Source organism: Sporothrix schenckii (genome assembly GCF_000961545.1).
Source record: "Sporothrix schenckii 1099-18 chromosome Unknown Cont41, whole genome shotgun sequence".
NCBI lineage: Eukaryota > Fungi > Ascomycota > Sordariomycetes > Ophiostomatales > Ophiostomataceae > Sporothrix > Sporothrix schenckii.
This window is the reverse complement of record NW_015971142.1, coordinates 2,460,217-2,487,773: the sequence shown is the minus strand read 5'-3', so window position 1 is coordinate 2,487,773 and position 27,557 is coordinate 2,460,217. Positions and strand designations below refer to the sequence as shown.

General features: G+C 54.9%; 10 protein-coding genes across 10 annotated transcripts; 7 read left to right on the top strand and 3 right to left on the bottom strand.

The window, feature by feature from the left end:
- Positions 1 to 149: 149 nt before the first annotated feature.
- SPSK_08111 (uncharacterized protein) lies at positions 150 to 555 on the top strand (the record flags this gene model as incomplete). The annotated part of the gene is made up of 2 exons (XM_016734754.1): positions 150 to 357; positions 476 to 555. 2 exons carry the CDS (start codon positions 150 to 152, stop codon positions 553 to 555), a joined length of 288 nt encoding a protein of 95 aa, XP_016591134.1.
- Positions 556 to 2,190: 1,635 nt separating this feature from the next.
- Positions 2,191 to 2,424, bottom strand: SPSK_08209 (uncharacterized protein; the record flags this gene model as incomplete). Its single annotated transcript, XM_016734847.1, has 1 exon — positions 2,191 to 2,424. The coding sequence occupies one exon, from the start codon at positions 2,422 to 2,424 to the stop codon at positions 2,191 to 2,193; it is 234 nt and encodes a 77-aa protein (XP_016591133.1).
- A 1,122-nt stretch (positions 2,425 to 3,546) lies between these two features.
- Positions 3,547 to 6,818, top strand: SPSK_06944 (uncharacterized protein; the record flags this gene model as incomplete). The annotated part of the gene is made up of 2 exons (XM_016733614.1): positions 3,547 to 3,788; positions 3,842 to 6,818. 2 exons carry the CDS (start codon positions 3,547 to 3,549, stop codon positions 6,816 to 6,818), a joined length of 3,219 nt encoding a protein of 1,072 aa, XP_016591132.1.
- Positions 6,819 to 7,704: 886 nt separating this feature from the next.
- On the bottom strand, positions 7,705 to 8,458 carry SPSK_07921 (6,7-dimethyl-8-ribityllumazine synthase; the record flags this gene model as incomplete). Its single annotated transcript, XM_016734574.1, has 2 exons — positions 7,705 to 8,119; positions 8,256 to 8,458. The coding sequence occupies 2 exons, from the start codon at positions 8,456 to 8,458 to the stop codon at positions 7,705 to 7,707; spliced, it is 618 nt and encodes a 205-aa protein (XP_016591131.1).
- An 865-nt stretch (positions 8,459 to 9,323) lies between these two features.
- SPSK_08102 (DNA mismatch repair protein mutl) lies at positions 9,324 to 9,740 on the top strand (the record flags this gene model as incomplete). The annotated part of the gene is made up of 1 exon (XM_016734746.1): positions 9,324 to 9,740. The coding sequence occupies one exon, from the start codon at positions 9,324 to 9,326 to the stop codon at positions 9,738 to 9,740; it is 417 nt and encodes a 138-aa protein (XP_016591130.1).
- A 138-nt stretch (positions 9,741 to 9,878) lies between these two features.
- SPSK_07344 (uncharacterized protein) lies at positions 9,879 to 11,612 on the top strand (the record flags this gene model as incomplete). The annotated part of the gene is made up of 1 exon (XM_016734008.1): positions 9,879 to 11,612. One exon carries the CDS (start codon positions 9,879 to 9,881, stop codon positions 11,610 to 11,612), a length of 1,734 nt encoding a protein of 577 aa, XP_016591129.1.
- A 3,445-nt stretch (positions 11,613 to 15,057) lies between these two features.
- SPSK_06900 (uncharacterized protein) lies at positions 15,058 to 18,978 on the top strand (the record flags this gene model as incomplete). The annotated part of the gene is made up of 1 exon (XM_016733572.1): positions 15,058 to 18,978. One exon carries the CDS (start codon positions 15,058 to 15,060, stop codon positions 18,976 to 18,978), a length of 3,921 nt encoding a protein of 1,306 aa, XP_016591128.1.
- An 800-nt stretch (positions 18,979 to 19,778) lies between these two features.
- SPSK_07582 (TPR domain protein) lies at positions 19,779 to 21,071 on the top strand (the record flags this gene model as incomplete). The annotated part of the gene is made up of 1 exon (XM_016734241.1): positions 19,779 to 21,071. One exon carries the CDS (start codon positions 19,779 to 19,781, stop codon positions 21,069 to 21,071), a length of 1,293 nt encoding a protein of 430 aa, XP_016591127.1.
- Positions 21,072 to 21,543: 472 nt separating this feature from the next.
- On the bottom strand, positions 21,544 to 22,311 carry SPSK_07915 (uncharacterized protein; the record flags this gene model as incomplete). Its single annotated transcript, XM_016734568.1, has 1 exon — positions 21,544 to 22,311. One exon carries the CDS (start codon positions 22,309 to 22,311, stop codon positions 21,544 to 21,546), a length of 768 nt encoding a protein of 255 aa, XP_016591126.1.
- Positions 22,312 to 22,756: 445 nt separating this feature from the next.
- SPSK_07141 (uncharacterized protein) lies at positions 22,757 to 24,974 on the top strand (the record flags this gene model as incomplete). The annotated part of the gene is made up of 2 exons (XM_016733808.1): positions 22,757 to 22,883; positions 22,987 to 24,974. The coding sequence occupies 2 exons, from the start codon at positions 22,757 to 22,759 to the stop codon at positions 24,972 to 24,974; spliced, it is 2,115 nt and encodes a 704-aa protein (XP_016591125.1).
- Positions 24,975 to 27,557: the final 2,583 nt, after the last annotated feature.

Here is a 27,557-nt window from a genome sequence, read left to right as displayed (position 1 = left end):
CCAAGGTTTTTGGCAGCTTCTGCTACGCGCGCCTTTGTTCCAAACGCTCCTTCTCCTCTATAGTTGGCCCGACGTACGGGGTAATTACAAAGGGGGAATTCCCAACCCCAGCCGCCCACAGGCCTGGAACAGGAACAAGCGCCATTCCAATGCCCTCCAGCAACCCGAGGGGCAACTACAGAGCAACCACGCCGCACCTCGTATCTTCATTTCTGGGCTCAGACATGCCCCAAGTCAGGCTCTGGCAGCCTCGTGAGACAATTGCCAGGAGAGCCAACTGCAAACGGCGCAAGACAGCTGCCGACTTTGTGTTGCTGACTGAGGAGGACCTGTCAGGGGCACGGGCGCTGCGTAACTGTGAGTACAGCACTATCTGCTGCCCACACCAAAGCTTGGCATTGCTGCATCTCGCTGACTGCATGGAAACGCCGCTGTCGCCCCTTATTTGTGCGTCCCTGTGCCTGATCGCCCCTAGCGGTTCCTGTCCGTGCCTGTATTGCTGCAGCAAGTGTGGCCGAGAACGCAGCATCGAGCCTCCCAGCGAACCAGACGTAGCGACGTTCACATCCCATTTATACCTAACAATCACCAATCACCACCAGACGCAGCAGCCAGAGTCCACGGGATCTTGATATCCAATGCCAGTGTTTAATAAATGCGAATAGAGAGACTTCGTAAACGTGTTCCTGGTCCACCCTGTGCATTGCCCCATAGCAAGCAGAATAATGTATCTTGCCCTAGGCTATATTTGTCCACTAATCTGCAGCTATGATACGAGGTCGAGTGGCACCTAAACATGGACTGGACCACCCTCAGACGGCCTCCCTTGCGCCACCAGCGAGCATCCAGCTTTCTCGCCGAATTCAACCTCCACCTCACATGCTCTGCCGAGCTGGTCCCGTCTTCGCTTTGACTTTTGGTCTCTTGGGCCTCGCTGCCCGCTTTGCGCTGTCTGTTGGTCTGCCGACACACCGCGTGGCTGGCTGGCCAGTCCGTCTGTCATGCCTTAAACAACGCCTGCTGTTTTACTTGTCGCTTTCCCTGTTGGTCTCTTCGTCGCTCCTGCCACCCCAACCATCATTGCTTAGCATTTCCCGGTCCACTCACACACACGATCCGCCCCCTGTCCTGCCCCTCAGGGCTGTCCTCACACTCTGTACCTGCCACTGCGACTTTTTCAGCTCCTCCCTGTGAAATTTTTCTGAGCCTGTCGGCCTCGCACATCGTGGCCGCCGCTTCCCGATGTGTTGACCTGTCCACCTGTGGCACCCCGAGCGATCCCCTCACCCCACTAAATCGAAGCGCCCGAAGCCCCTTTCCGTGCTTAAAAATACCCACCCCAGCCCAATGGGTTGTATGGCTCCCCTGTTGCTCAGTTCCTTCGCCCCTATAAACGACATGCTGTAGCCCGTATTTTTCTAATTTATTACTTTTTTGGTCGCTGTTTCCGCGCCCGCCTCGTCCCAACCTTCCTCTCCCTTTCGTGTTCTCTCGCGTCTGTTCCCTCTTCCTCTCCTCTCTCCACCTCCAAACAGAACACATCGTATACGATCTTCCTCTCTCCCAACTTCCGACTTTCGTTTCACAGCACTGCCGTTCTTTTTTACGTCTCTGTTTTTGTTTGCTCGTGCCTTGGTTTTGCACCTCACTCTCTGTTCTGCTTACGAGTCGCCTCTCAACCTCGCTGGCCCTTAATAAACCCAACCTCGCGAACTACCAGTGTCTGCCATTTTCTGTCTATTCTAATATTCCTTTTTTCCCTCATCCCTTTCCCCTTTTTTGGCCATTTCTCGCCGCTCTGCTGGCCAAATTCTGTGTCTCTCGCTTTCCGCCATACGTCTCTTCTGTCCTCTCCGGCAACGTCTCTTCTTCGTATCGACGTCCTTTTCCCGGCTTGCCTCACGTTGCCGTCCCACTTCAGCCGCAGACGATCAACAAACAGCACACTGACAAAGAGCTCACTTCACCGACTGCAGCTGCACACAGGAAGCGCCACCACTCGTCACGACAGTTCGACCCGCGCCCTCTCCTGGCCCTCGAATCGAAGCACCCTTCTTCGGCCTCTTCTTCGACTCGTGGCTGCCTCGACACAGCTTCGCAACCTTCCCTCCTGTCTTGTCTCTTTCGGTTTCTTCCGCGTCCTATTCCCTTGTTTCGGTCTGTCGGCCTACGATTATATACGTTGCGTTTTTATCCCGTGTCTCTTATGACCTCGTAATTAAGTCGCACCTCAACATACGACGGCTTGTGCTTCTCATCGTTACGTGCCTCCACGTAAGTCAACAGTCCTACAAGCACACGCTCCACGCTCGCCCCTTTCGTTCCTCGTCTTCCGTCGTCGATGCCCTTGTCTCTGTCGCCTGCCTCGCATGCAAATACGTTCCCTGGATTTTTGGTGTTGTTTGCACTCTCCTGCTCGCCCATCCCTCCCCTCCCCCCTCCCCCTGGTGCCTCTCCCGCCCTCTCCCGTTGATGGTATTCTTGAAACGGCGTGCCTTTCCAACATCACATACGGTTGGACTTGTTCAGGCCGTCTCTTGCCCTTGCCTTGTTGTATTTTCTCGTTCCCGTCTCTCGATCGCCCGCCCTGCGCATATCACGACGAAAATCAAAGGCTTCTCGAAGCAAAACAGCATTGCAGACTGTCGATCTGGTTCTTGCTCCCGCAGTCCACTCACTACCCGGTCCGTCACACAAAATACGGCTCGTGGTTACGACCATGTGCACCAAGCTAGCCCAAGCCGCTTCGCAATAACACAGCCTCTGTTTCCCATCGATGTGTCTCATCTGTTGAACCGGTGGCGTGGAAGAGCTTCGTACTCCTGTGCGCCTGTCGAGAAGCTTGTGCTCTATCACATCTTTGTCCGAGGTGTTGGAGAAGGCGGCCCCACTGGTACAAAGGTCGACAAGGTCGTCACTTGCACACAAAGCATTCCACCTTTTTGTTTTTCCGTCTGTCCCTGCTGTTTTGCTTTTTACTTTTTGGGTGGTCCGCGTCCCCCTCCCCGGACACGCAACCTCATGCACTTTTGGATCCCGGTAGCCTGCATCGTTACACACATTGGACCATCTCGCACGAAACAAACACACACAAGCACATGCATACCACGCAAGGGTGCGTACGAAAACTGGAAATCCTGCTTTGCTAACCCGGGTTTGTCCTCGCTATTGCAGCCGCCCGCCGTATAGCGTCATAGTCGTCTTTCCCTTTCAATCTGCGGACGCACACAACGGTCGCTCGTTCGTTTGCTGCAGTCGACTCTACGTTGTCCTGCTCCTGTCGACGCTCGGTATCGAATCCCGGAAGCCCAGCCCACAGTCAACAACGCCACAACCTTTTTGCTTCGTGTTACCCACCGGTTGTCGACCCCTGGTGTCGGTTCTTTCAATTCTACGCCGTCCACAATAATCATAATAACAAATCACCCATCCGCAGCTGCGTCGCCTCCTCATTGAGTTGCCGCTTTCTCTCGACGAACTCTTTCCAGTCCGGGATACTCTTCTCAACAATTCGCTTACTTCATTTTCCTCCTCGTCTCTTTCTACATGCCTAGATTTCCGGTCGCCTTTAACCGGCGGAAATCCACCGCCGACAACCTCGATAATGCATCGGTAGGAAGCCCGTCTTTTCGCGTGTTGGATCGCTCTGAGGTATTTTCGGGAACGAAGAACTTTGACGCCCCCAACCCAAATGCTCGCTTGGCCGTCAAATCCCAGAGCATGCCCAATGCCCTGATGATTGCGGAACCCGAAGACGACAACATCTTTGCCAACCTCAACGTTAATCGGTACGTACCCGTAATGGACAGGCCGGCTTTGGACTAGCCATAATGCATTCTAGGCTCCTTCACTACGACCGAAGTGGATTCGAAATGGAGGCCGAGCTAGTGGAGGGCGTGTCCGTGTCCCGTTTCCTGTGTCCGTGTCCGTGTGCTAATACAATAACCAGGGGCAGCGGCTCTTCAAATACGACAAAGACGACATCTGACGACTCCTCACGCCATAGCAACGTGTCGACAGCCCCCTCATCCGCTGACCTAAGCGCCCAACAGCAGCAGCAACAACAGTTCCAACAGCAATTTCACCAGCAGCAGCAGCAGCAACATCAAGAAGACTACCGTCTAGCGAACAAGAAGCTGTACGGCGACGTCCCGGTGCCTCCGATCCCCAAGTCAAACACCACAAGCAGCTTTCTCAAGTCTGCTGGCCGCACGTTCTCGTTTGGCGGCAACAAGAAGAACCTCCCGATCTTGCCCAACGACGATGCTCCTCCTCCACAGACGCCACCCAAGCGATCTGACACGGGCAGCACCACTACCAGCCGCGATCGGTCTCTAACCGAGTCTACAGTAACGACCGCCACACCCCCCAAGCTTGAGGAGGGATTTACACTTGATCTGGGAGGCGACTTCAGCAAGATGCTCGGTGGTGGCTTTGACAAACGAGCGAGCGTGATGACGGTTCGGGAGGACGGCCGGCCAGCTCTGGTGCCACGGTCGTTGACCGGCAACCGGCTGAACCAACCAACCCCCATTCACGTTGATGGCTCCGCCAAGGTTGAGCCGTCGCCGTATTCGTGGGGCAGCCAACACTCCAATGAACAACTGCTGAATGCTACTTCGCTCCTTGGCTCCTCGCCAAATGAGAACGCACCACCCGTTCCGAGACACACGGCTCCCCTTGCTCGGCCACAGACGTCGTCAGGAACCAGCCCCAACGTCACACAAAGCACCATTCCTCCCATCCCCACCTCTCGTACCGAATCCAGCCTCAAGAGAACGAGTGCCCTCTTTGGCCGCCGCCGCTCAACGATCGACAACGCTGCCGAAGTCGCAGATGACGAAGACACCGTTCTCTTGAAGGACTCACTTTCCACTGTCAACAGATTCCTTGCTGGTGCCAGCCTGTCCAACAACAAGCAGACCTCTTCACCGAGCAGCCGCTTTGGTCGACGCGACGATGCCCTGGGTGTCGGTTACAGCCAAGTGCCGACGGAATCCACGTCCCCAACATTTGGTGCCAAGGTCGTCGCCGACAACGACGACAACCTGTTTGATACCAACCTCGTCAGCTCGAGCCGAACGGCTCAGCGCTTCGTGGCTCGCAAGCCCAGTCCGCCGCGGAACAAGGTCATGACGCCCGCCCAGTTTGAGCGGTACCGGAAGGACAAGGAGCGGGAGGAGAGTGGCCAAACAACGAGCGTCTCAAAGCAGGAGGCCAACGGCGATAGCGATGATGACGATGACAAGTACGAGGATGACGAGGATGAGGCTGAGAAGTCAAGACAGGCGGCCAAACAACGGCGAAAGCAAGAGGCACACATGTCTGTGTACCGCCAACAGATGATGAAGGTCACCGGTGAGGCCGCGTCAGGAACGCCTGCTCGCTCGAGCATGCATTACTCCATGTCGACACCGAACCTGCCGACGATGGGCACTCTTGCCCCCAATACCCCCAACGGAGCGAGACTGTCACCGCAAAACGGCTCAGAAAACGAAGGCGAAGACGAGGATGAAGAGGTTCCCCTGGCTATCCTCGCCGCACATGGTTTCCCCAGCAAGAACCGCCCGCCGACCCGTCTCAGCACGATGATGTCGAATCCCAACCTACGTGCGGCCGCCGCCCCCAGCTTCCAGCGCCCCCAGTCGATTGTGGGTAGCGAGGCCAACAGCCCTGCCGCACCTCCCAACGGCGGCCGTCTTCCAGTCTTTGCCCGGAATCTGCCTCAGGACCCTTACGGTCTGGTGAACTCCAACAACCGTGAGACCCTTAACTTTGCCGGTGGTGCCCCTGCCGTATCCCCGCAGGCGAACAGCGGTGGTCTGCCGCCTGGCGGACTTGTCGGCGTCATCGCCAGTGAGGAGCGGTCTCGTGCCATGCGCAGAGGCAGCCCGAATGCCGACGCGATCAACAAGCCTGTCCCACATATGGGCCCTATGGGATTTGGAGGTCCGCAGTTCGACCCTGCTGCCGGTATCCCACCACAGATGATGTACCCTGGCATGGGCATGCCGCAGCCGATGCTCACCCCAGGTGACCAGGCCCAAATCCAAATGACGCAGCAAATGCAGCAGTTTATGCAGATGCAGATGCAGTTCATGCAGATGATGGCCAACGGCGGCGCCAACGGTATGCAGCGGCCGATGAGCAGCCAGTATGCCGGACCCGGTGGGCCCATGAACATGGGTATGATGGGTGGTATGGACGGCATGAACAATGACATGGGCCGCCATTCGTTCGTTGACAACGGCTCCGTGATGGATATGCAGCTGCCGCACCCTGACATACACATGCGGACAATGAGTATGGTCCAGCCCAACTCGGCATCGTGGATGCAGCAGCCGCAGGGTCAGGGTTACGCCCCGTCTATCCGAATTCAAGGTGCCAACGCCTATGCTCCGTCGATTGCTCCCTCTGAGCGCAGCAACGTCGGTCTCCCCGGCCGCTACCGCCCTGTTTCGCACGTTCCTGCCGGCCCTGCCCCGTCCGAGCTGCGCAAATCGATGACGATGTCCGGTGCCATCAGCTCTTCGACGGGTGATGCCCAGACCAGCGCCACGTCGACACCGAGACCCAACACGAGCGGCAGCATGAGCCCCAACGAGAACAACACGCCCAATGGCCGTGGTGCGAGCCCGACTGGCTGGGATCTTTCTAGGAAGCAGAAGAGCGCCTCGCCTCTCGCGCAAAGCAATGTTGCAGATGACGACGATGACGAGCAGGGCTGGGCCGCCATGAAGGCCAGGCGCGACAAGAAGCGGTCCATATGGAAGTCGAAGAAGACTCTCTCCAGCGAGATTGGTGCCCTCATCAGCTAAGCTATGGTCATCGGTTGCCAGCCATCACTGTTGCACATGCTAACGCTCTCCATCTCGCACACTTTTCTTTCTATTACACATCTGCACAAAATTTGGGTCTACTAGAATTTGGAATAGCCGGTATTTGTGTTTTTTTTTTTCGTTACGCTGTGATTTTTGGTCATTCCTTATAACATCATACGTGATGCGTGCGCAAGTACAGGGCGTACGCTTGCGGTAATTCAGGGGAGGAAAAACTAGGTGTTCTGTTCTCTTGGTTTTGTTTTATTCTCTCAACTAGACTTGTGTTGTATATCGAAGGAAGAGCTGGACACAGCCACATTTTAATACATGGTTTGCATTTTTACTCTTCATTTGTTTCTGCCTTTTCTGTTTGTCTTTCATCAGTGGGCGTTCTCCAATCTTGTTCTTCGAATCTAAATCGATCACTTAGAAGCATGTCTTGCAAAGTTGCTTTGATACGTGAATGTCACTAAATATGCACTTTACATTTTAAGAACCGCTTTTATCATCGAAAAGAATTCCTCGTCGAAGTGGTTGAAATAAAATGGCAATATATTATAAACAAAATTTTACCTTCTATATCTTTATTTCTTCGCTCTTTTTGTCAAAAAAAAAAAAAAAAAAAAAAAAAACGTTAGCGCACATTTCGTTTTTTGATAGAACTTAACTAAAATAAAAGCACTTCGCTGTTATTGACGGCATTCTGTATTAGCTGAGAGCGTGGCGACATAAAATTCAAGTCGAAACAAGGAACGCTTGACGTTTTGTTTCCTTTGATTTAAATAGATTGCTAATATCTTGCTCGAGGCAGAGCGGTCCTCCGTCTATTTTTCAATGGCTACCGAGTATCCAATGCGTTTTTGCTTCTAATTGCTCCCATTTTTTAGTTGAGCTTGCCCGCGGACCAAGCCTTCCGCTTCACGGCCATCTCCACCGCCGCCGAGCCCCAGTCCTCACCGTGGTTGTGACTGCCCTCAATGACGCCCGCACGTGCCAGGCCCTGCTTCTCGCTCAGGACCGTCAGCACGCCAAAGATGACCGGCACCCCCGTGTCCAGCTGGACGCGCATGAGGCCCTGCGACACGCTGTCCGCAATGTACTCAAAGTGCATGGTTTCGCCCTTGATCAGCACGCCAATGGCAACGAGGGCATCGAACTGCAGGGTCGACTTGGTAGACGACGAGCCCGAAGACGGAGCCGGTGCGGAGAGGTCGGTCGTGCTGCCGCCGAGGAGAAGGTCGCCGGCCGATAGGGAGTTAGCCGAGTTGGCGGACTGGACTTGCGAGGCATCGAAGAATCTACACGTAGAGAAAAGGAGTTGCTGTTAGCCATTTTCCGGGTCCGTTCAAAACGTCAATGGTGACAAAAGAATGGAGTTCTTGTTGCATTGCGGGGGAAGAGTTCCGGGGACGATGGAAGGGAGTACATTCGTACCTCTGGACGGCCACAGGTAGTTCCCAAGCACCAGGGACAGACTCGACGACAATGTTGGACTCGGCAACGCCACTCTCCAGCAGCTTCGCCTTGGTGCCCTCCAGAAGAGGTTCGATGATGTTCCAATTCCAGCGGGAGTGGATGATGCCAATGCGGAGGCCAGAGCCGTCGTGCTTCTGGGAGATGGGGCCCTTCTCATGCATTGTGACGGGTTTGTCGGATTTGGAGGGTGTGGGGGGATAGGTTGATGACGCTGAAGGAGCTGTTGGATACGCGGTGTCGGCTCGGAGAGCTGGATTGATTCTGGTGTAAGGAGAAGAGTGCGTGCAGCAAACAAGGTCGTCGTAACATCAATTATGGCGCTGTACGTCGTACGACTACAGTAATGGCTGTCCCACGACTTTTGGAGGGGCACGGGGCACTTACTAGTGGAAAAAGGTGGAGAGCTCTTTCCAGCTGTTTCCAGGTAAATACTTGCTAGCCTTAGTCAGCTAAAAACAAAAGCATCGTACGATAGTTTTAGAACGGCAGTCGCGTCATTCTGCTACGTTTTCGCTTCCGACGATGCGTCAATGTGTGAAGAATGCTCGACGTCTCGCGATGTCATTAATATGGACATGCCCTCTTCCCCAAGATGAAAGCAAGAGGGCCCTGTTTAGATCTATATGTCTTGGTGATAACTTTACCTTCACAGAGAAGAGATTCTTGCTCGGTCCCTGGAATCGACTGGTCTGTCGCGTGCGATGTTCTTTCCCTTGCTCCAAACTTGCAGATGGGATGCTCTTTCCCTTTACTATGCGCACCTCCTTAAAGTGGGAATTGCCTCGTAGTAGAAAGAAATGAAAAGCTCTAGTCGGCCGTACTTTCCTTACAGACCCAACGTATTCTTTTTGGACCAAATACGAATCAAGTTGCCTCCTCCCCTTCCCCTTTTCCCGTTTCAGTGTTTCTGCACCACATTTTTTTGGATGATCGAATCGTCCTTTTAAGAAAACTCACCTTTCGATGCCCGTTGCTCCCCTGTCGCTCCATTCCTTCACTGCCGTCGAACCTTTCTCAACGGCGGCGATGTCGATAAAGGCGCTGCCTGCAGATGCCTGTCGTCTGCTTGGCTCGACCTCGGTCATCGCCACGTCCATAAGCCTCGTCAAGGAGCTTTTGGACAATGCCATTGATGCCGGTGCAACGGCCATCGATGTGATTGTAAGCCCAAACACGGTCGACAAAATCGAAGTTCGTGACAACGGCCACGGAATCAGTACCGCAGACTTTGATGCTCTTGGCCGTCGTGGCCATACAAGCAAGCTTCGTCAGTTCGACGACCTCATGACTGTGGGTGGAACGTCACTTGGGTTTCGCGGCGAGGGTTTGGCCAGCGCCAATACTCTAGGCTTCGTAGCCATAACGACGCGTACTGCAGAAGAGGCAATTGCGTCGAAATTTCGGTTGGTGCCGAATATTGGAGGCATTTCCCCAGACGGCTAGAAGCCGGGACCTGCACCGATCGGCACGACAGTGTCAGTGACTTGCCTTTTCTCAACACTGCCAGTGAGGCGGAAAGCTGCCGTACAAGATGCCTCGAAGACATTGTCCGCGATTAAGGCACTCTTATGCGGCTATGCCATGGCCCGTCCTCACTTGCGGCTCTCTTTCAAGGTTATGAAGGAAGCTGTGCCGCTGTGGTCTTACCGACCGACGACGAATAGCTCGACACCACGAGGCAATATTGGCATGAAAGAGGCCGTTGCGATGCTCTTTAGTGCTGAAGTGGCTCGTCAGTGCCGAGAGATTGTCACGTCAACAGATGGACTACTTGACGGACAGCTCTCGCTATCTCAATCGTTGTCGAGCCAGCCGAAGGAAAAAGTCGATCACTTCATCTTCGAGGCCTGCCTTCCCCAGCCTGATGCCGATCTGTCTAAGTTGAGACTCGGTGGATTTATTTCTGTCGACGGACGGCCGCTTTCCTTTCACCATAATGGCATTGTCGACCGGCTTCTGGCAATTTTCCTTACCAGCCTTGGAGGGCTCCTAGGTCAGATGGGCTCGCCGCAACGGACAAAAGCTCGTGGCACGTTCATGCGGCTCAACATCAAGTGCCCTGCCGGCAGTTACGATGTTAACGTCGACTCATCGAAGACGGACGTTCTGTTTGTTGACGAGAAGTTTCTCTGCGACGCCTTTGCGAGACTCTGTGCAAAGACATATGTGGCAACTGATCAGATGAAATATCAATTTAGCTACGGCTTTGACAAGTATCCTCCAAGCACCCCGGTTCGACAATCAAGACTCTCTTTTGGGGGCACTCAGGGAAGAGCCGGCGTGACCAGCAGCAGGGTCGGGCCATTGCAGCAACTGCCTTCTCATAGCACCAACGTCATGTTGACTCAAGGACCTAACCAGCCTTTGTTTGCTAGCAACTTGCGCAGATCTGTAGCTCGTCGCGAGGCCCGCTATGTTGAGGCCGAATCACCTCTCTCTCAGCTCAACAGCACGTCTCCAGATTCCCAGGTGGAGATATCGATGGCGAGACAGACTATCAGGCCTGTTGGTGGGCCGATTGAATACAATTTCACAACGTCGCGAGGTGCAGGTGTCCAGCGCCGCACAGATTCTGCTCATTCGGATTCGCGCCATACCCAGCTGTCGCCCATCCGGAAGCGAGCACCAATACGCAGCGTGCCAGTCGGGGGACTAAAAACACCGCCGTCGTCCAGCCCGGTTGGAAACCATCAACGCCCATATTCTCGCCACCATAGACAGCATGGCTTTGAGAGCCCGAGACTACCTGGCCTGGTTTCTAATGACAACTTTCGGCAAACGACTATATCATTTGGTGACCCCTATCGCATTAACAATGATATTGCCGAGGCCGATCAGGAAACGACAGGCCAGCGGCCAAATTCCCGCCCTTCTTTTGTTTCCGCCCGAGATCATTTCTTCGGAGGCCATTCCGAAGCCGGGCCGTCACGCATTGCCAGGGCTGTATCTGATATGTCTCCAGCCGGAAAAGGGACTCTAGATGCTCCTATTGCCAGCTGCACGCCACCGTCGCCAGAAACGCCCTTTGTACGACCAGTTCACACAGTGATGGTCGATTGGAACAGTCTACGACGGACTACGGCTATATTCGCACGCAATATGAAGGCTTGGGACGAAGAGCCTGAATATCTGTCCCCAGAAATGGCAGATATCTCGAGCATTGAGAATCGACTCAGAGCGGCCGTTGTTGACTGGCTGGCGAAGAGCAGGGCAAAGAGAAAAGAGGCCGGGGCGGGATCTGTTCAAGTCGAGTTCTACCTGCGGAAGAGCTTGAAGCAAAAGAAACTTTTGCTACGGGGTCAGGGGCAGCAGTAAGCATTTATTGTGTATCAGACGTGAGATGGGATCGCTATGTTGTGTCATAACATCTGGGCCTGGTGGCTGACCGGCGGGTTATGCCTGCACGTCTATGGCTGGCAATATTATCCATAGAATTTTCCAGGGCCACATCTTCGCAGCCCACGACATTTGCCAACAATTGAAGGGGAGGGTAAAGAAAGGAGGTAAACAAAAGATAACTTTCACTAAATGCTTCGAGCGTTGTTGTGGTATCAAGTTTCGACTACTAGGGGCCAGGCCAAGGACAACCCCTGTTGGCAGTCAACAATGACAGGCTGTATCTAATTTTAGTCCTCTCTTATGGCCGATTTCCGTTCAAGGGGATCTGGCTGGGAATTATACAGAGTTTTCATCTTTCAGCACGCATTCTCGCATACATGAACGACGTAAAGCAGCACTATGAATTGACAAAGCCAGATCATCGGCACGGAGAGCGACGAATGAATTTGCTCCAAAGAGGACTCCGAGGCTCAGTATGGCGATCTTCTCACGCTGGCCGTAGCATCTCACCGTCAGATTCTGTGCCTGAGCCGGGGCCCGCAATCTTGTTGGATTGAATGAAGAATAAACGGAATGTCGCTGCTCATGCTACAGCTACAAGGAACAATTCAAAGAGCACCATTCACAGCAGTTCACGGCCTTAGCCTTACGGAGAAGCCAGAACACAAGGTAAGGGCCCGTCCTACTTTCGTCGTGAGATCTGTGAGATTTCTTTCTCTCTCTCTCTCTCTCTCTCTTCCAGCTGTTCTTGGATGCTATTTCGGTTCATACCAAATTACGGCAAGTGAAACATTGCTCGCGAACATGCCATCGTTGGGCCACCTCATCTCAAGCCATGGAACGGAGCACGAGAATGACTAGTACAATGCCTGCCGTTCTGTGCAACTGATACGACATCGTCTGACGGGGTATTACACAGTCAAGAGAGGGCAGCCTTTCTGTGCGTCTATGCGGTCTCGGATTGAGATGAGCAGATTGCACAACAAAAGCGGAGATATTCGCGGTCGAATTGTTTCGAATAACGAAACACGAAAGTTGCTCGTGAGTTGAAATAACAAAAGTCAAAGCTGCAGATACTGCCTTACCCGAATTTGACTTCAAGGTTCTTGTTACCTGTCTGATGGCACTGTCAATTTCCCTCAAGTTTCAGCCTCAATGGGCGTGGCGCGTAGATGGTGTCTCAAGTCTGAGAAAACGACAGTATTCATACACTACGTTCACGATAACAAGCTTGATGTGGAGCAACACGGGATGCAGGACCTAAAGTGGGTCGTTTCGGTGTCTTCTCCTTCCCAAAATAAAAAAGAAATAAAAATTAGGATAGAGAAAGGAAACAACGATTGGAGTGATTGGGGAGCTCGTTAGTGCCATACGACCCGAGTCAGTGTTCCACGAGCGAAGGGGGATAAGGCGACCAACAACACAAGAACGACGAGTAATAACAGAAGGAAGGATTAAGAGGAACACAACAGACGAAGACAAAAGGAGGGGAAAGAGGATTGAGCCAGGAAATGGGGACACCAAGTACGCGGCATAGTTTGGAAGGCACGGCAGATCGTACCTTCCTTTTTCTCGTCCTTGTTTGGGTATCCTTCACGTTTGTCACTGAACAAAGTGCTGACGGGCTTCCGTACCGGCAACGTCAGACCAGAGCCCGCATGGAATCGACCGCGCGACAAGTATTGAAAACGAAGTTTCGTCGCAGAATTGCGGGAAACAAAACACAATGGACAGCAATTGAGACGAAAGCCTCATGAGCTACACTCTGGTGACAGCTAGCGCCAAGAACTCGATACGAAGAGTACCGGAAGGAAGGGGCCACCAGGGAGGGGTCTAAGCCTCGCTCTCAGAAAGGGCGACCGGCGCAAACAAGAATTGACCCAGAACGGAACGAGCGATGCACCGTCGCCGTGCAGCCAGAAACAGGAAGAAAATCTCGTACCTCGTATTTGAATGTAACCAAAAATGCTATTGGCCCTACTCCGCTCAGAGCCTAGGGAGGCTGGGAGGTCCTTTCTCGTTGTAAGCCCAGCGCCCAGGCTGGCCAGCCAGCCGTCCACACACCCCTTTCCTGTCGACTGGCGATCGCTACGTCCGCAGTGCCCCATCAACGAATACGAAACTGCCAGCACAAAGGACGAGGCGCAACGGAGCGTAAAGAGGGACTGAAAACGAATCTTCATAAGAGACGGCATAGCTCATGACTGGATGGGAGGCAGGACTGGGGTAACCGCACTCAGTACAAGTGATTTCAAGCAAAATGTCGAGGTTACGTCTGCCCGCATATTTCGTATGTGCATGGCCATTTGATGTCTGTCGTTCCTGCCATTTAGTGACCTTCGTGCGTCGATGCAGTGGAAGCATCACCAAGTCCAAAAAAAAGCAACAGCCGACCAGGGCTCATTGACCCCACTTTTCCACCTTCGCTCTACTTCGCCTCGCACTCTTTACCTCTAGAAGTATCTTACATGTACGCGTTAGTGGGTACTTTGCGGTCTGCTGTTGGTCCTGCGAGGCAGAGGCCGATAAGTCCCTGACATTGACGCTGTCTAAGCATTCGGGGCATTCTAGGCACTGCAACACGAAGCCTGAAGCAATGTACCTTGCCTCCGCTAACGCTATAGCACTCGTCCAGGCTCGCTGAAAGGGCTCTAACTGTGGTGGGATTTTCTCTGCTAGTCTTCAGGCCCAAGAATAGGGGAAAGGGCATCCATGCCCTCTGCATCTCCGTATCGTCCTTACTGTATCTGGATCTCCACTGCCCAAATGTCCTTTCTCACCTCAATCCGTGCCCGAGAGTCGCGGACTTTTTGCTTCTTTTTTTCCTCCTGATTTTTCTTCATGCTCCGATTCATACTTTCTCTGGCTTCCCGCCCTTTCCTATTTTGCCGATCGCGGCGCCGCCTCTCGTTCTCTTCTTTTTGATACAGCACCCAACTCGCGATTCCTTTCGTTGTCATCTTAATTTGTTTGTCTTAATTTAGGGGGTCGAAGACCGCAGCTGGAATCACTGGAATCCCGGCCGCGAACACAACGCCGCAGCCACGCAGCCTGGGGGTTGGCATTCTGTTCTGCATCTGCTTTTCTTTCAAGGACACCGACGAAGCGATTGGTCCGCGATACTGCGCCTCTCTCAAAGGCTCCGACTGCCGCGACTATCGTGACAATTCTATCGCCGACACGCAAGCCCGGCCAAGTCAACATCTCGCGAAATACACTTTTTTGTTTGCTTCCAACGACAAACCACCTGGTTCAACCTTTACTTTGTCTTCGGCAGACGTGTTTGCCCATCCGGGATGATGGGGTTCCCATAGCTACCTCTTTCAAGCCGCCTCGCCTTTGAACCGACACGAATTCGAACTCTTTTGTCTGCTCGCTTCATCCTCACGGAAGCTCGAACCGACACTCTGGTTTGCTCACGATGGACACCCATTTTAACACACAACGCACGGCGGCTGCGAAATCTTTGCCGTCTCTCGCGCACTTACCAAGCCCGTCTCCAGACCGGCCACCCCGGCCACCCCGGCGACATCTACCGTTCCAAACGCGACCACTGGCATTATCCTCTTCGATCTCGTCGACTAGCTGCGCGCGTCGAATACGGCGACAGCCACGAATGCCCACGATAGCCCTGCGAAACCTGGGACGGCCAACTGCGGCCTGGATGAACATGCTGGCCACTATGCTTCTGGTGCTGCTGGCGTGCATCGGCATCCAGCCCGCGCGTGCCGTCTCGGTACAGTTTGAAAACTGCATGCCCGAAGACTATGTCGACAACACGGACCCGGTTCTGCTACAATGGGTCCCGCTCCTTGTCGAAGCCTCGTTCGACGCCACGGCGAACGACAGCCGCAAGTTGCTTGTCACCATGTACGGCAACGTCACTGGCACACGCTCTTCCGCGCCGTTGCCAGCCTGGGATAGCCCTCTTTGGAACGATCCCTCCAACACGAATGGCAAGATCCTGCGCGCACCGGACACGTCCGTGGCGAATCCCAAACTCACGACGCTTCACAGCAAGATGGAGGTCCTCACGTACGAGCCCTGGAGCAATGACACCGACTTCTGTGCCGATTCGTTGACCAATGGCGTCTGCCCACTGGGCCCTGTCTTCAATACGTCTGTCATTTCCTACACCGACCTTCCGTCCGTGTCCATGTCGAATGTCTTCACCACATCGTACGCCTTCACCTCTTTTTCGGCGACCTTCATTATCCGCTACGGCGACGCCGCCTCCACGACCATTGGCTGTGTCTCGGCCACCATCACGCCCTCGCTGGGTTACTTAGCCTGGATCATCAAGTTTTTGCCCTTGTTGGTCCTGCTGGTGGTTGGTTTCGCAACCGTATTTGCTGGCATGTACAGCCCGTGGGGCACGGCTGACATCTTCCACTGGACGAGCAATTACGGCCGCGATCCAGACTTACTGCGCCTGGTGACACCTGGGTTTGGCGACTGTCTGCAGTACCTCCAGTTTGCCGTTCTCACGGGCGGCCTGACCCTCAGCTACCCCGGCTTCTACCAACCCATAGTGAGCCAGGCGTCGTGGTCTGCCCTCATGTTCAACCAGACGTTTGTGAGCAAGGAAGTCGGCATTCCTGACGTTGTTGACGGCATCTATTCCACGAACGGCTCCTATGGTCTGCAAAACCTGGGCCAACTCGCTGGCATGGCCAACGTAGAGGACATTTGGGCCGGTATGATGGTGTGGCTGATGGTGATTGTTGTGGGCACTCTGGTTCTCTTCCAGCTCGGATTCGCCCTGCAGTGGATCTACCGCTCTGTGCGTCGGATCCCCGAGGAAGACTTGCGCTCCAAGAACTGGCCGTTCTCTGTCGGCAACCTCGTCCGCGTTGTCTTCAACTATTTCCTGCTGCCGCTCGTGTCTCTGTCGACGTTCCAGTTTGTCGTTGCGACCCAGTCGCCAGCTTATACTGTCGCGTTGGCTGCCTTAACGCTTGCTGCGATCCTCGGCTTTGCAGCCTGGCTGCTGTACCTTATCACGAGTACGAAACCTCGCGCAGTCCTGTTCGACGACCTTCCGACGTTGCTCCTCTACGGCCCGCTCTACAACACGTACTCTGATGAGGCAGCCGCCTATGCCATGTGCCCGTTCATGGTGACGCTCATACGAGGCATTGCCATTGGCGCTGTGCAGCCGGCCGGTATCGCCCAGATCATCCTTCTGGCTATCTGCGAGGTTGTCCAGATTGTCACGCTGCAAGCCATTCTCCCCTTCCACAAGCAATCTTCCATGAACGCCTATCATACCTTGTTTGCAGCTCTCCGCTTTGTGACGATCATGTTGATGATTGCATTCATCCCAGCACTGGGCGTCACCGAGGGCCCCAAGGGCTGGATTGGTTACGTCATTCTGGTGATCCACGCCGGCATCCTGATCCTCGGCTTCTTCCTCAACGCCATTCAGACACTAATTGAGGTGATTGCCCGCATGGCCGGTGCTGGCGGCGATGATGTCATGGGCCAGACACGTGGCGGTCTCTCCAAGATCTTTGGTATGCGTCAGCTATCGAGACGCATGCCACGCCGTATTGCCGGCGCCACGTCTCGCCAGAGCCAAATGTCGAATGCCGGTATGCTGGACTCTGAAGAGGCTAGCAAGGCTGGATTCATCATGCCGGGTGGCCGCCTGCGAAGTGAGTCCGCCGGTAGCATCGGCGTTCTCATGGGTGGCAAGCCTGGTCAACGGAGCTCGTCTGCCCTCGACAATCTCAGCGTGGAAAACACCGTGGCCCAGGGTGGACGGAATTTGGAGAGCGGTGCCGGATCCTATACTCCCACTACCGCTGGTGAGATGAGCAACTTCTCCTTCCTGCCGTCACCGAACCCCAACAGCAACCGCCTGTCGGGCGCTACCGCTCTTTTTGCCGGCGCAAATACCACTCCGGTGGAAGCCAGTGACCCATACTACCGCCAGCCGCGGCGTACGAGACGCCCAACGCTCAGTCAAGAAAACAATGTGCCGTCTCCAGCCAACCGGACGCGTGGATCATGGGCCAGCGGTGACTGGGGTCAGGGTGCGCAGGCACCTGGTGTCGGGCCGGCCCCTCCTGCCGCAACCGCTGTGGGACACAGCTCCAACAATGCCGCCAATGCAACCGCAGTTGCTGCGGTTATAGCGGGTGGTGTGCCTGCCATCACTGGGGATGGTGACGTCGACGGCCAGCCGTCTCGTGGAGCCACGCCGGCACCATACGGCCAACCGGCGTTCTCACCGAGGACAGACTACTCCACGCGTGAAGTCGACTTTTACTACGGAGTGAGAGGTCAACGCCTGAACTCGGATGCGCCTGGCCGGCGCTTGGGTACGGGACCTGCGGATCCTACAGGCCCGATGGCGTCGGCTGCCGGCTGGTTCCGGACTCTTATCGGCGGCAAGACCAAGGAGAAGGGCAAGGGCTTTGAGGTTGTCAGAAGTTCTCGGATGCCGCCTGCTATGGTGGCTCGTGGGGGCGACTTCGAGGACGAGGGCCCGCCACCTGGTGTTCCTGTGGCTATGGATGTGATCCGCAATGGCCCGATCGAGTCGGATGACGAAGATGACGCCCAGGCCAAGAACCGGCGGACGATTCGTAGCCGCGACCGCCCAGCAGGCAGTGAACCAAAACCTGCCGAGTCAGTTCTGCTCAACGAGGATGGCAACCCTGGCGAGGACAGCGAGGCGGCCGATGAAGCTGGATTCTTGCGCGTTTCTGATGTGCCCCCGCTACTGCCCAGCATTGACGGCGGTGACAGCATCCATATGCCGAGCAGGCTGCCGAGCCGCAACCAGTCCAAGGCCAGCCGGTACACTGCTGCTGGTGACGGATACAACAATGGGGTCTTGCCGTCTGCGACTGTGCCCGTCTTGGCTGAAGTCCCTAGTCTGCCCCGCAAGAGCTCTAAGCGTCCCTTGTCAGACGATGGGAAAGGCCAGCCTACGTCGCTCTCCACTCCATCCGAGACAGGCCGCACGGTGTCCATGAGCTCCTCCCACGGCGCCCAATACCAGCAGCAGCCGTACCTGGCGCCTGCCATCCGGGTTGACTCGGCGAGCAGTGGTGGAGGGCTCGCGACTGCGAGACTACCCTTTGACCGCAACAACTCGCTTCAGCGGCAGATGTCCGAAGGTTCCTCAAATGCGCATACTGCCGAGGAGTTTGCTCAGATTGACCTGAACGACAACTCGTCTAACAACACCGGCGGTGCCGGGCGAGGCTCGAACGAGGACCGGCCGACAAGCTATGGGTACGTCCAGCAAGGTAGCATCAGCCGAATCGACCCCGAGCGGCAGCCGGATTTGCTGGGATCATCTGCCGAAGTCATCGACGAGCGCCACTAAACTGCTCCTGAATCCACTCTCTTACATTCGTTCGTTTTCAGTCGCATCACACAAGTGCTTTCTTTACGGAAAAGATCTATTTATACGCGCATTGTCTTGTGCGGACACATGACGGACTACAAAATCTATACTTTCCTTTCATCGTTATCAGCCTCTGCTTTGTATACATTCCCATTTTCTTTTTCAGTTTCTTTTTTAAGCCCTGTCTTGTTTATATTTTGGGCGGTCTCTGGCTTTCACCATTTGATTTTCTACTCACACAGCGATTTGGCGCAACCAACGGAAAGGATTACGGAAACGGGGGACCTGGCCACGCATCACACCAAAGCATACGAACCTCAAAACTAGAGCGATGCTGTTATTAATACACCTGAGCCAAACTTGGCGATGAAAATTGATTTGATTACATTCGACTTGTGCCTTTATTCGGAATTTTGGTTACTTCTCGGGAGGAGACAGGATACACAAAATAAAAGTGTTTTATATTTCCCAATGTTTGTGCCCCTATGACGTCTTTGTTGACTTTTGATGTCCAAAAAACGCTCGGTTATATGCACAATGATGGTATTATGCATATAAACGATTTACATACAAGGTGCGATTTTCTTGTCGCCAACTTATCAGCGATAAGATTTTTTTCTTGGTGGTCCCAGGCGCCAATGTAATCCGCACAGTATTACGGCGTTCGTCCTTTTTCAGCATATCGACAGTTGAAACGGCATAAATCAGAGTTGGCCTGATATTTCGTTGTTCTTATCCAATGACCTAATCCAACCAGTGTATTTATACACCTCACAAAAATGGCCAAAACAAGGCCCGGCTCCTCCAAAAAGGGCCGTTCCAAGAAGTCTCACAAGAAAAACAACACACAGCCCGATGGCGCATCATCGCGGCCCAGCAAATCACCAAAGGCCCTCGTCCAGGATGCCGAGGCCGCCATGACACAAGGCGATGTTCGTATTGCACTGGCGGCAGCACAAAGGGCACAAAAGGCCCTGGAAGACGCCAGCAGCGGGAATGGCAGCAACAACATCGTCTTGGACGGTGTTGGCCTTGCGGCCGTACACGCCCTGGTCGGCGAGATTCACCTGGAGAATGGCGATGTGGAGGATGCGCGTGCGGCGTTGGATCGATCCGTGAGCCTGGACCCCGAGGGCACGCTCCCGGAGGCGTTGGGTGGCGGCGTGGACAAGTTTTTGTACATGGCGCAGCTCAGCGAGGAGGGCGGCCGAGACAGCATCCGGTGGTTTGAGCGGGGCGCCGGCGCTCTGCGGACCCTGGCGGGCCGGATACAGAAGAAGACGGGTCGCAGCGACAGCGACGACAGGGAACCCAACGAGCTGCAAGACGAACTGGGCAACCTCAATGCGAAACTGGCACAGATTCTGTGCGCCATGGCCGAGGTCTGGATGACGGATCTGTCGTTTGAGGACGACTGTGAGCAGCAGTGCGAGGCGCTGACGACGGAGGCCACGCTCGTCGACCCAACGTCGGCCGAAGTCTGGCAGACGCTCGCCAATGTGCGCATCAGCCAGAGCCGCGACGAGGAGGCACGGGTGGCGCTGCAGCGCAGCCTGGAGCTCTGGGAGAATTTGCACCCGGCACACCCCCTGGTGCCCGCGTTTAGTGTGCGCGTCAGTCTGGCGCGTATGCTCATGACGGTCGGCTGGCTGACCAAGGCGATCGAGGTGACGTCGAACCTGCTGCGCGAGGACGAGCAGTCGGTCGAAGTGTGGTACCTGGCGGGATATGCAAACTACCTGCTGGGCCAACAGCTCAAGGAGGCCGACGTAGCAGACACGACCGGGCAGCAGAAGAAGGACCTGTGGAAGGGAGCGTGGATTGAGGCCCGCCGGTGCCTGGGCCGTTGCCTGCGGCGGTTCCAACAACAGCAGTACGAGGATGAGCGTCTGGGCGAACACGCGGCCGAGCTGTTCCGGGAACTGGAGGCGGCCGTCGGACCCGCGACTCAGAAGGAGAAGGACGAAGAGGATTACGCGGAAGAAGATGAGGATGAGGAATGGGAGGACGACGAAGAGGATGACGTTGAAGACGACGAGGACGAAGACGAAGACGAGGAAATGGAGGACTAGAGGGTTGAGTACGGGTTTCGTTTTGCTGTTATTTTTATTTTATAATTTTTTTTGGCTTGTATCATTGCGAAGATATAGAATGGCGTTTTGGTTTGGAAAATCTACGAGTACGAGGGCGCTGGAAGGTCACTTTTTCGACCCAAAAAGACGTTCATTGTTTTTAGAATTCAAATTTGTTTCATCTGGCCTTATGCTTCCGTTGGAAAAAGGCATCCTTTCTCGCACTCTATGTAGATGTAGTTTTGTCGCCCATGACTCTCACAGGTACTTTTTGACTTCCAGTACCTTTTGCCTTCTGGTCACTCTCTATGATGCGATTCCTTGATCTTGGCTCGGCATCCCGCATCCAGACCAAGAAGAATAGTACTGACAAGGCTCGCTAGCCGTATCCAACATTACGGAATACAATGCGTTCCATCATTAGCCATCATTATCGGACCAAAAACCCTTTTCGACACCATGCTTTTGTTGTTCATGCGTCGATTTTGAGCTTTTGCACGTCGCCCGTCGGCACGCTCTCGTCTTCATCTGCCTCGTCATCATCGTCGGTCTTGCCCGCAAGGCCTTGCTCCCACAGCTGCCGACCGGTGAGTTTTGAACCGTCTTTGCCCAGCAGGCCACCACTGCCACCGGCCCCGCGGCTCTTCTTGGCCAGCTCGGCGGCTTGCTGCTCCTCGTCGCGTTTCCGCTGCTCGGCCATCTCTGCCAAAAACTCCGCCTGCCACTTGGTAAACGTCTCGGGCGTCACCGGCGTGCCGTGGAATTTTTTGTTCTCTTCGCGCTCGGCGGCGAGCAGAGCCTCCTCCTTGATCTTCATGGCGGCCTCGTGGCGCGACACAATCATCTGCTCGGCGGCGTCCTTGAGCGCGGACACAATGGTAAAGATCATGGCCATGCCCAGGTTCTCCTCAATGGTCTCGGCGAGGCCCGACAGCAGCTCGTCCTTGTCGTCGGCGACGCTGAAGAGCGGGTGCTGTTCGTGCTGCTGAGGCGGTGGTGCCAGATCGAGGTGGGGCGCCTTGTCTGGGTAATCGTCGGGGTACTTGACGTGGAGGATCATGACGGGCGGCTCGTCCTCGTCGTCTGGGTTGGCGTCGGCAGGTCGTGTCGCCGCAACGACATCGTCCGGCAGGTCGAGCTTGATGGAGATGCGGAACTCATTGTCCTCGATCTTGGTGAACTCGACGGGGAAGATGGACTCGAGGACCTCAGTCTCCTCGATCTGGTCTTCGCGACCCATGGTGAGGGATGTGTGGAGTGTGGAGAGATGGAAGATGTCGTACAGTAGAGGTCCCCCGTTTCGCAATGCCGTGAAGCATCCTCCCAGACGAAGCTCTTTGCCAGAGCAGGACTGCGCTGCGGGGCAGGCGCATGCCTTGTTCAGCGCCCTAATTCAGCGGCTCCAGGAACGTCTTTGGATCGCCCTAAGAGTGTGGGGCAGATTCTTGTCCGTATCGGTACACCGCCCGGCATAATTCTGCCAGATAAAAAAAAAAATCTCACTATCCATTATCACTGGAAATTTTTTGTACTAGGCTCCGAGTACAAGGGAAACGATCCTGTCCAGAGCGAACCCGACAAGTGATTCTCCCTATATCTTCTCCGAAACGCCCGATTTGGCCTCGTTTTCGGCACAACGCAACACCACAAACGGCCGCCCAATTGACGATCTGACGATAGCCGACATGTCTACCTCTAAGAGCGGCGAGAAACGAAAGGCCGAGCCGTATCGGGCAACGAAGAAGGAGTGGCTGAAGAAGCCGCGGCTGGAAGGCGGTGATGGCAAGAACGGGACGAGCCCGTACGAGAAAGGTTCGTTACCGTAGTCTCCTGACGCTATGCATTCTATACATTCTCGTTCGAAGGACCATTCTAACACAGCATGTCTCTTTATTTATTTTTTTGTATCAAACAGGCACATCCACTTCTCGCGAAGCACACGCAAAACAGAAGCAGACGGCGCAGGAGCGCCGGGCGGCCAAGCCTTTGGCTGACGAGCTGGCACGGTCAAAGAAGTTGTGGGAGCGTCTGCGGCGAAAGTCGCACGTGCCCAAGGAGGAGCGCCAGAAGCTGGTGGACGAGCTGTTCAGCATCACCACGGGGCGGATGCGTGACTTTGTGCTCAAGCACGACGCCGTGCGCGCAGTACAGACGGCCGTCAAGTACTCGACCCCTGAGCAGCGCAAGGACATTGCCAAGGAGCTGCAGGGTGCCTATGTGCAGATGGCCGAGAGCAAGTATGCCAAGTTTTTGGTGGGCAAGCTGCTCGTGCAAAACGACGAGGCCACGCGCGCCATGATCATCTCCGAGTTCTACGGCAAGGTCAAGAAGCTCATCAACCACCCGGAGGCGTCGTGGATCCTGGATGATGTCTACCGCACGGTGGCGACCAAGACGCAGCGCGCCAAGCTGCTGCGCGAGTGGTACGGCCCCGAGTTTGCGCTGGCCAACACGTCGGCCACGGGCGACCCCGTCGCCGGCAGCACGGAGCCGACGGCAGACTTGGCGGAGATTCTGGACAAGGAGCCGAGCAGGCGCGGCGTGATCAAGACGCACTTGCTGGCCATGATCAACGCGTTGGTGCAGAAGAAGCTGACGGGTTTCACGATCCTGCACGACGCCATGCTGCAGTACTTTTTGAACGTGCCGGCGGGGTCCGAAGACCACCGCGAGTTTGTCGAGATGATCAAAGGCGACGAGGGCGGCGACCTGCTGAAGAACATGGCGTTCACCAAGTCGGGCGCGCGGCTGGTGTGCCTGCTGCTGGCGCACGGCGACGCCAAGGACCGCAAAATCCTTCTGCGCACGTACAAGGACACGTTCCAGCTGCTCAGCGGCGACCCCCACGGCCACGCCATTATCCTGGCGGCGTGCGACCTGGTCGACGACACCAAGCTGACGAGCAAGGCCATTTTCCCCGAGATCCTGGGCAAGAACGAGGAGTCGGGCACGGAGAACGTCGTGTTTGTGGCCAACGACCTCAACGCCCGCACGACGATTCTGTACCTGTTTGAGGGCGCGTCGCGGGCGCTGTTCCCGGCGAGCCACGCCGCCGACGTCGCGCTGCTCGAGGAGATCCACGCCATCCGCACGACGACGAGCAAAAAGGATCCCGAGGTCCGGCGCAAGGAGCTGATTGCGGCCGTGTCGCCGCAGCTGCTGGCTGCCATCGCGGCGGCACCGGCCGAGCTCGTGGCCACGTCGTTTGGCTGCCAGCTGGTGACGGATGTGCTGCTGTTCGCCACGGGTGACAAGACCGAAGCCCTGGCTGCGATTGCACAGACGGCCGCCGGCCCGACGAGGACCACGACCACGACTACGGGCAGTGGCGGCGGCGACGACAATGACGAGGACCAGGAGGCGGGCGGTGCCGCGGTAGGGCTTCCGGGTGCTGTGGCGCCGCACGTGTCGCAGTCGGCCTTTGGCACGCGCCTGCTCAAGACGCTCGTTGCCGGCGGCCGCTTCGACAAGGCGACGGGCCAGGTCAAGCCTGTGGACCCGCCGCTGCATTTTGCCGACGTGCTGTACCCGCAGATCCGCGAGCACGTTGTGGAGTGGGCCACGGGCGCAGCCAGCTCGTTCGTGGTGGTGGCGCTGCTGGAAGCGGCCGACCTGGCGCCGGAGCACGCCAAGGAGCTGAAGAAGACTCTGTCGGAGAAGAAGAACCGCAAGGCGCTGGAGCAGTCGTCTGTGGAGGAGACGTCGGAGCAAAAGGCCAAGCGCGAGGCGGCCGAGGCAGCGGCGGCAGCCAAGGAAGCTGCGACCGAGATCGGTGACAACAAGGACAAGAAGAACAAAAAGGACAAGAAAAAGGCCGACAAGAAGAAGGCGGCGGCATCAGCGGCACCGGAGCGGCCCGTAGGTAATGCGGGTGCCAAGCTGCTCCTGGAGAAGCTTGCATGATCTGCGCGGTACGCTTCACATGCTCTACACGTTTTGCATTCTTCGTTGCTATTCACTCTACATGGTTGGCTTCTTTTTATCATCGCATATACATGTATAGAATAGTTGTTTCTGCGTGGCGTTTGGCAATCAACTGTATTGTGCTTGGATTTCTGGAAATAAATTTGAAAGTAAATCGTTATGAGACACCAGAACAGGTTCCAGGACTAGAGTCCCGCGGCCGAGAGACTTTCTGATTTGCTTGTTCTTTTCTTTTCTTTTTCCATCCCTTCCAGGACAACCGCGCCGGTCTTAACTTTGCTCGTTTCCAGCTTGTTCTATTTTCCCCTATACAACACATGTAAATTGTCTCCTAATATAATACAGAGTCCTGAATAGGACTACGCCGCAGTCCAAAGTGCAAATGTAGCAAGATGCACACAAACAACCACCCAACAAGCTGCATATGCACTACACACAGCCTGGCAGGTTCTGTTGCCAAAATTAGACATGGCTGTGTATTGGCCCCAAGACGGTGAAGACAACAAATGAAGAGGGGTGAGAGAAAAGAGAAGAGAAAACAAAAGGGTGTGCTGCTTCTCTGGAGCGGGACAGGGGTACGGGTCCTTCCACACAGGCGCACACACGCACCATGTCGACACAGAGAGTGCAAAGTTACATGAATGGTGGGGATTTCAAAGAGGCGGGCTTCGGGAGACATTTGTGTATGGTCGAACAAATGGCGATTCGAGGATCGGCGGCGGCTGTTCGGGAGCACTAAGAATTAGGCGCTTGGGCACTAATACGCCTAAACGACGACGACGGACGTCATGTTGCGAGAGTCCAAGTAGAAACAACAGAAATAATGAAGCAAAATCGCTTCGCATAAATGGAAGACGACAGCACAAACTAGAGACAAATACATCACATTGACCAGAAAATCCCTCTGCAGGCCTTCGCAACGGGCCACCCAATGACTGCTGTTCTGTGGGACTGTGCAGCCAACAGACAACATTCTGGCCCCCAAGTTGCAAGTGCGGCCGAAAACGAAACCGTCCTGCACGTCGATGGTCCTGGTGTCCTCCATCTCCGCGTCCATGTCGGAACTGAAAATGAGGAAATGTCGAGTGCGAAGGTGGTCACAAATGGGAGAAAATAAAGGTGTCATAAAGTATGGTTGGCGGCATGCCCGAAGCGGAAAGAACCTGCGCCCTTGCAGTTTCCTGGAACAGCCTTTGGTGCACCTCCACCGCCACTACCGCCAGCCTTCTCTGCCTCTCATCACACCTCTTTGCTCTTTACTCTCTCCCTGTTCTTCATTTTTGGTCTTGTGGTCTTTGTTGTTTGTCGCTTCTCGCCACATCCCGTCTCCCATCTCTTTGCAATGCAACCCTGCGTGTGGCGGCACCCGTTTCTGCTCCCACACACTCCATATGATGGCGGCCACTACTGCAAGGTGATGTCCTTCTTCCAATTTCATCCTTCTCTCATCTCCCAACAGAGTATCACAGCTCACAACAGCACATTACCCATGATACGGTACCGCCACCCAACGGCAGCGCCATCGCCTGCAACTACGGCTACGGTCTGCGCGCCTTGGAGGTACACAGAGTCCGTCCGTGTGCTTTGCTCTGGTGCGTATGAAAATGCCGCCGGTGATGGGAGAGCAGAAAGGGCAAGGCAAGACGAGAAGAAAGGGAAGCATAAGATGGCAATAAAAAATCTGGCCCCTTCTGCCCCGAGCAAAAGCGTCCGGAGAAAGAGGCACAGATGACTGCCAGGCGTCTTCTGACGAGGCTACGAGCACACAAGCAAGAACACAAGTACGAGGGAAGACGAGTAGACGAATAGACAAAAGCAGAATAAAAAAACGAAAGACGGTCGACGTGTACATCCCAGCCGCAACCACACACGTCCATTCCACCCTCCAATGCGTCGACCCTGCTCTACATCCATGGCAACTGCATACTACGCTTGCATACTCCTCCACTCATCACCATGTGAGTGTATGGCTCTCCCTCCTTTGATTTTTGATGATCAAAATACGATGGCTGGTATCGGAGACGCGGATGAGGGGATCTGCAACGAAGGGGACGAGAAAAGAACCAACCCATTGCGAGGGTCCGTACTCTCCGTACTGCGTGTTTATTTCCTCCTATCACAAATGACTGGTAGGCCAGAATGCCCATGCTGGGTTGTATTCAGCTTTCCCTTTTTCATTTCTCTTATTTTTGTGCGTCTCGTATTTTACTTGCCTGCCTTCTCCATCGGACTCTGTCTTGCTCTCTTTCATTTTGATTTTCTGTACCTTTCATCCCTCAACTACCTCTTGCACTTCAGTTTCCACTTCCTCGTCTCTCGTTTTACAAGTCTGTCGTTATCAACCTCCAAGTTTTGTTTATTTTCAAGGGGCGCTACTTGATCGTCTCTCGTTTACCTGCCCTATCCACCCACGGGGTAATAAACTCCATCCCAAGATAGAACCAGAGCCGCACCGCTCAGCTGCGCCACCGCCGGCTCCAGACAGCACTGCTCGGCGGAAGCGGATTTATCTCTGCAACAGTCCCGGCTAGACTGGAAACGACGTTTCTCGTGCGTTGTTGT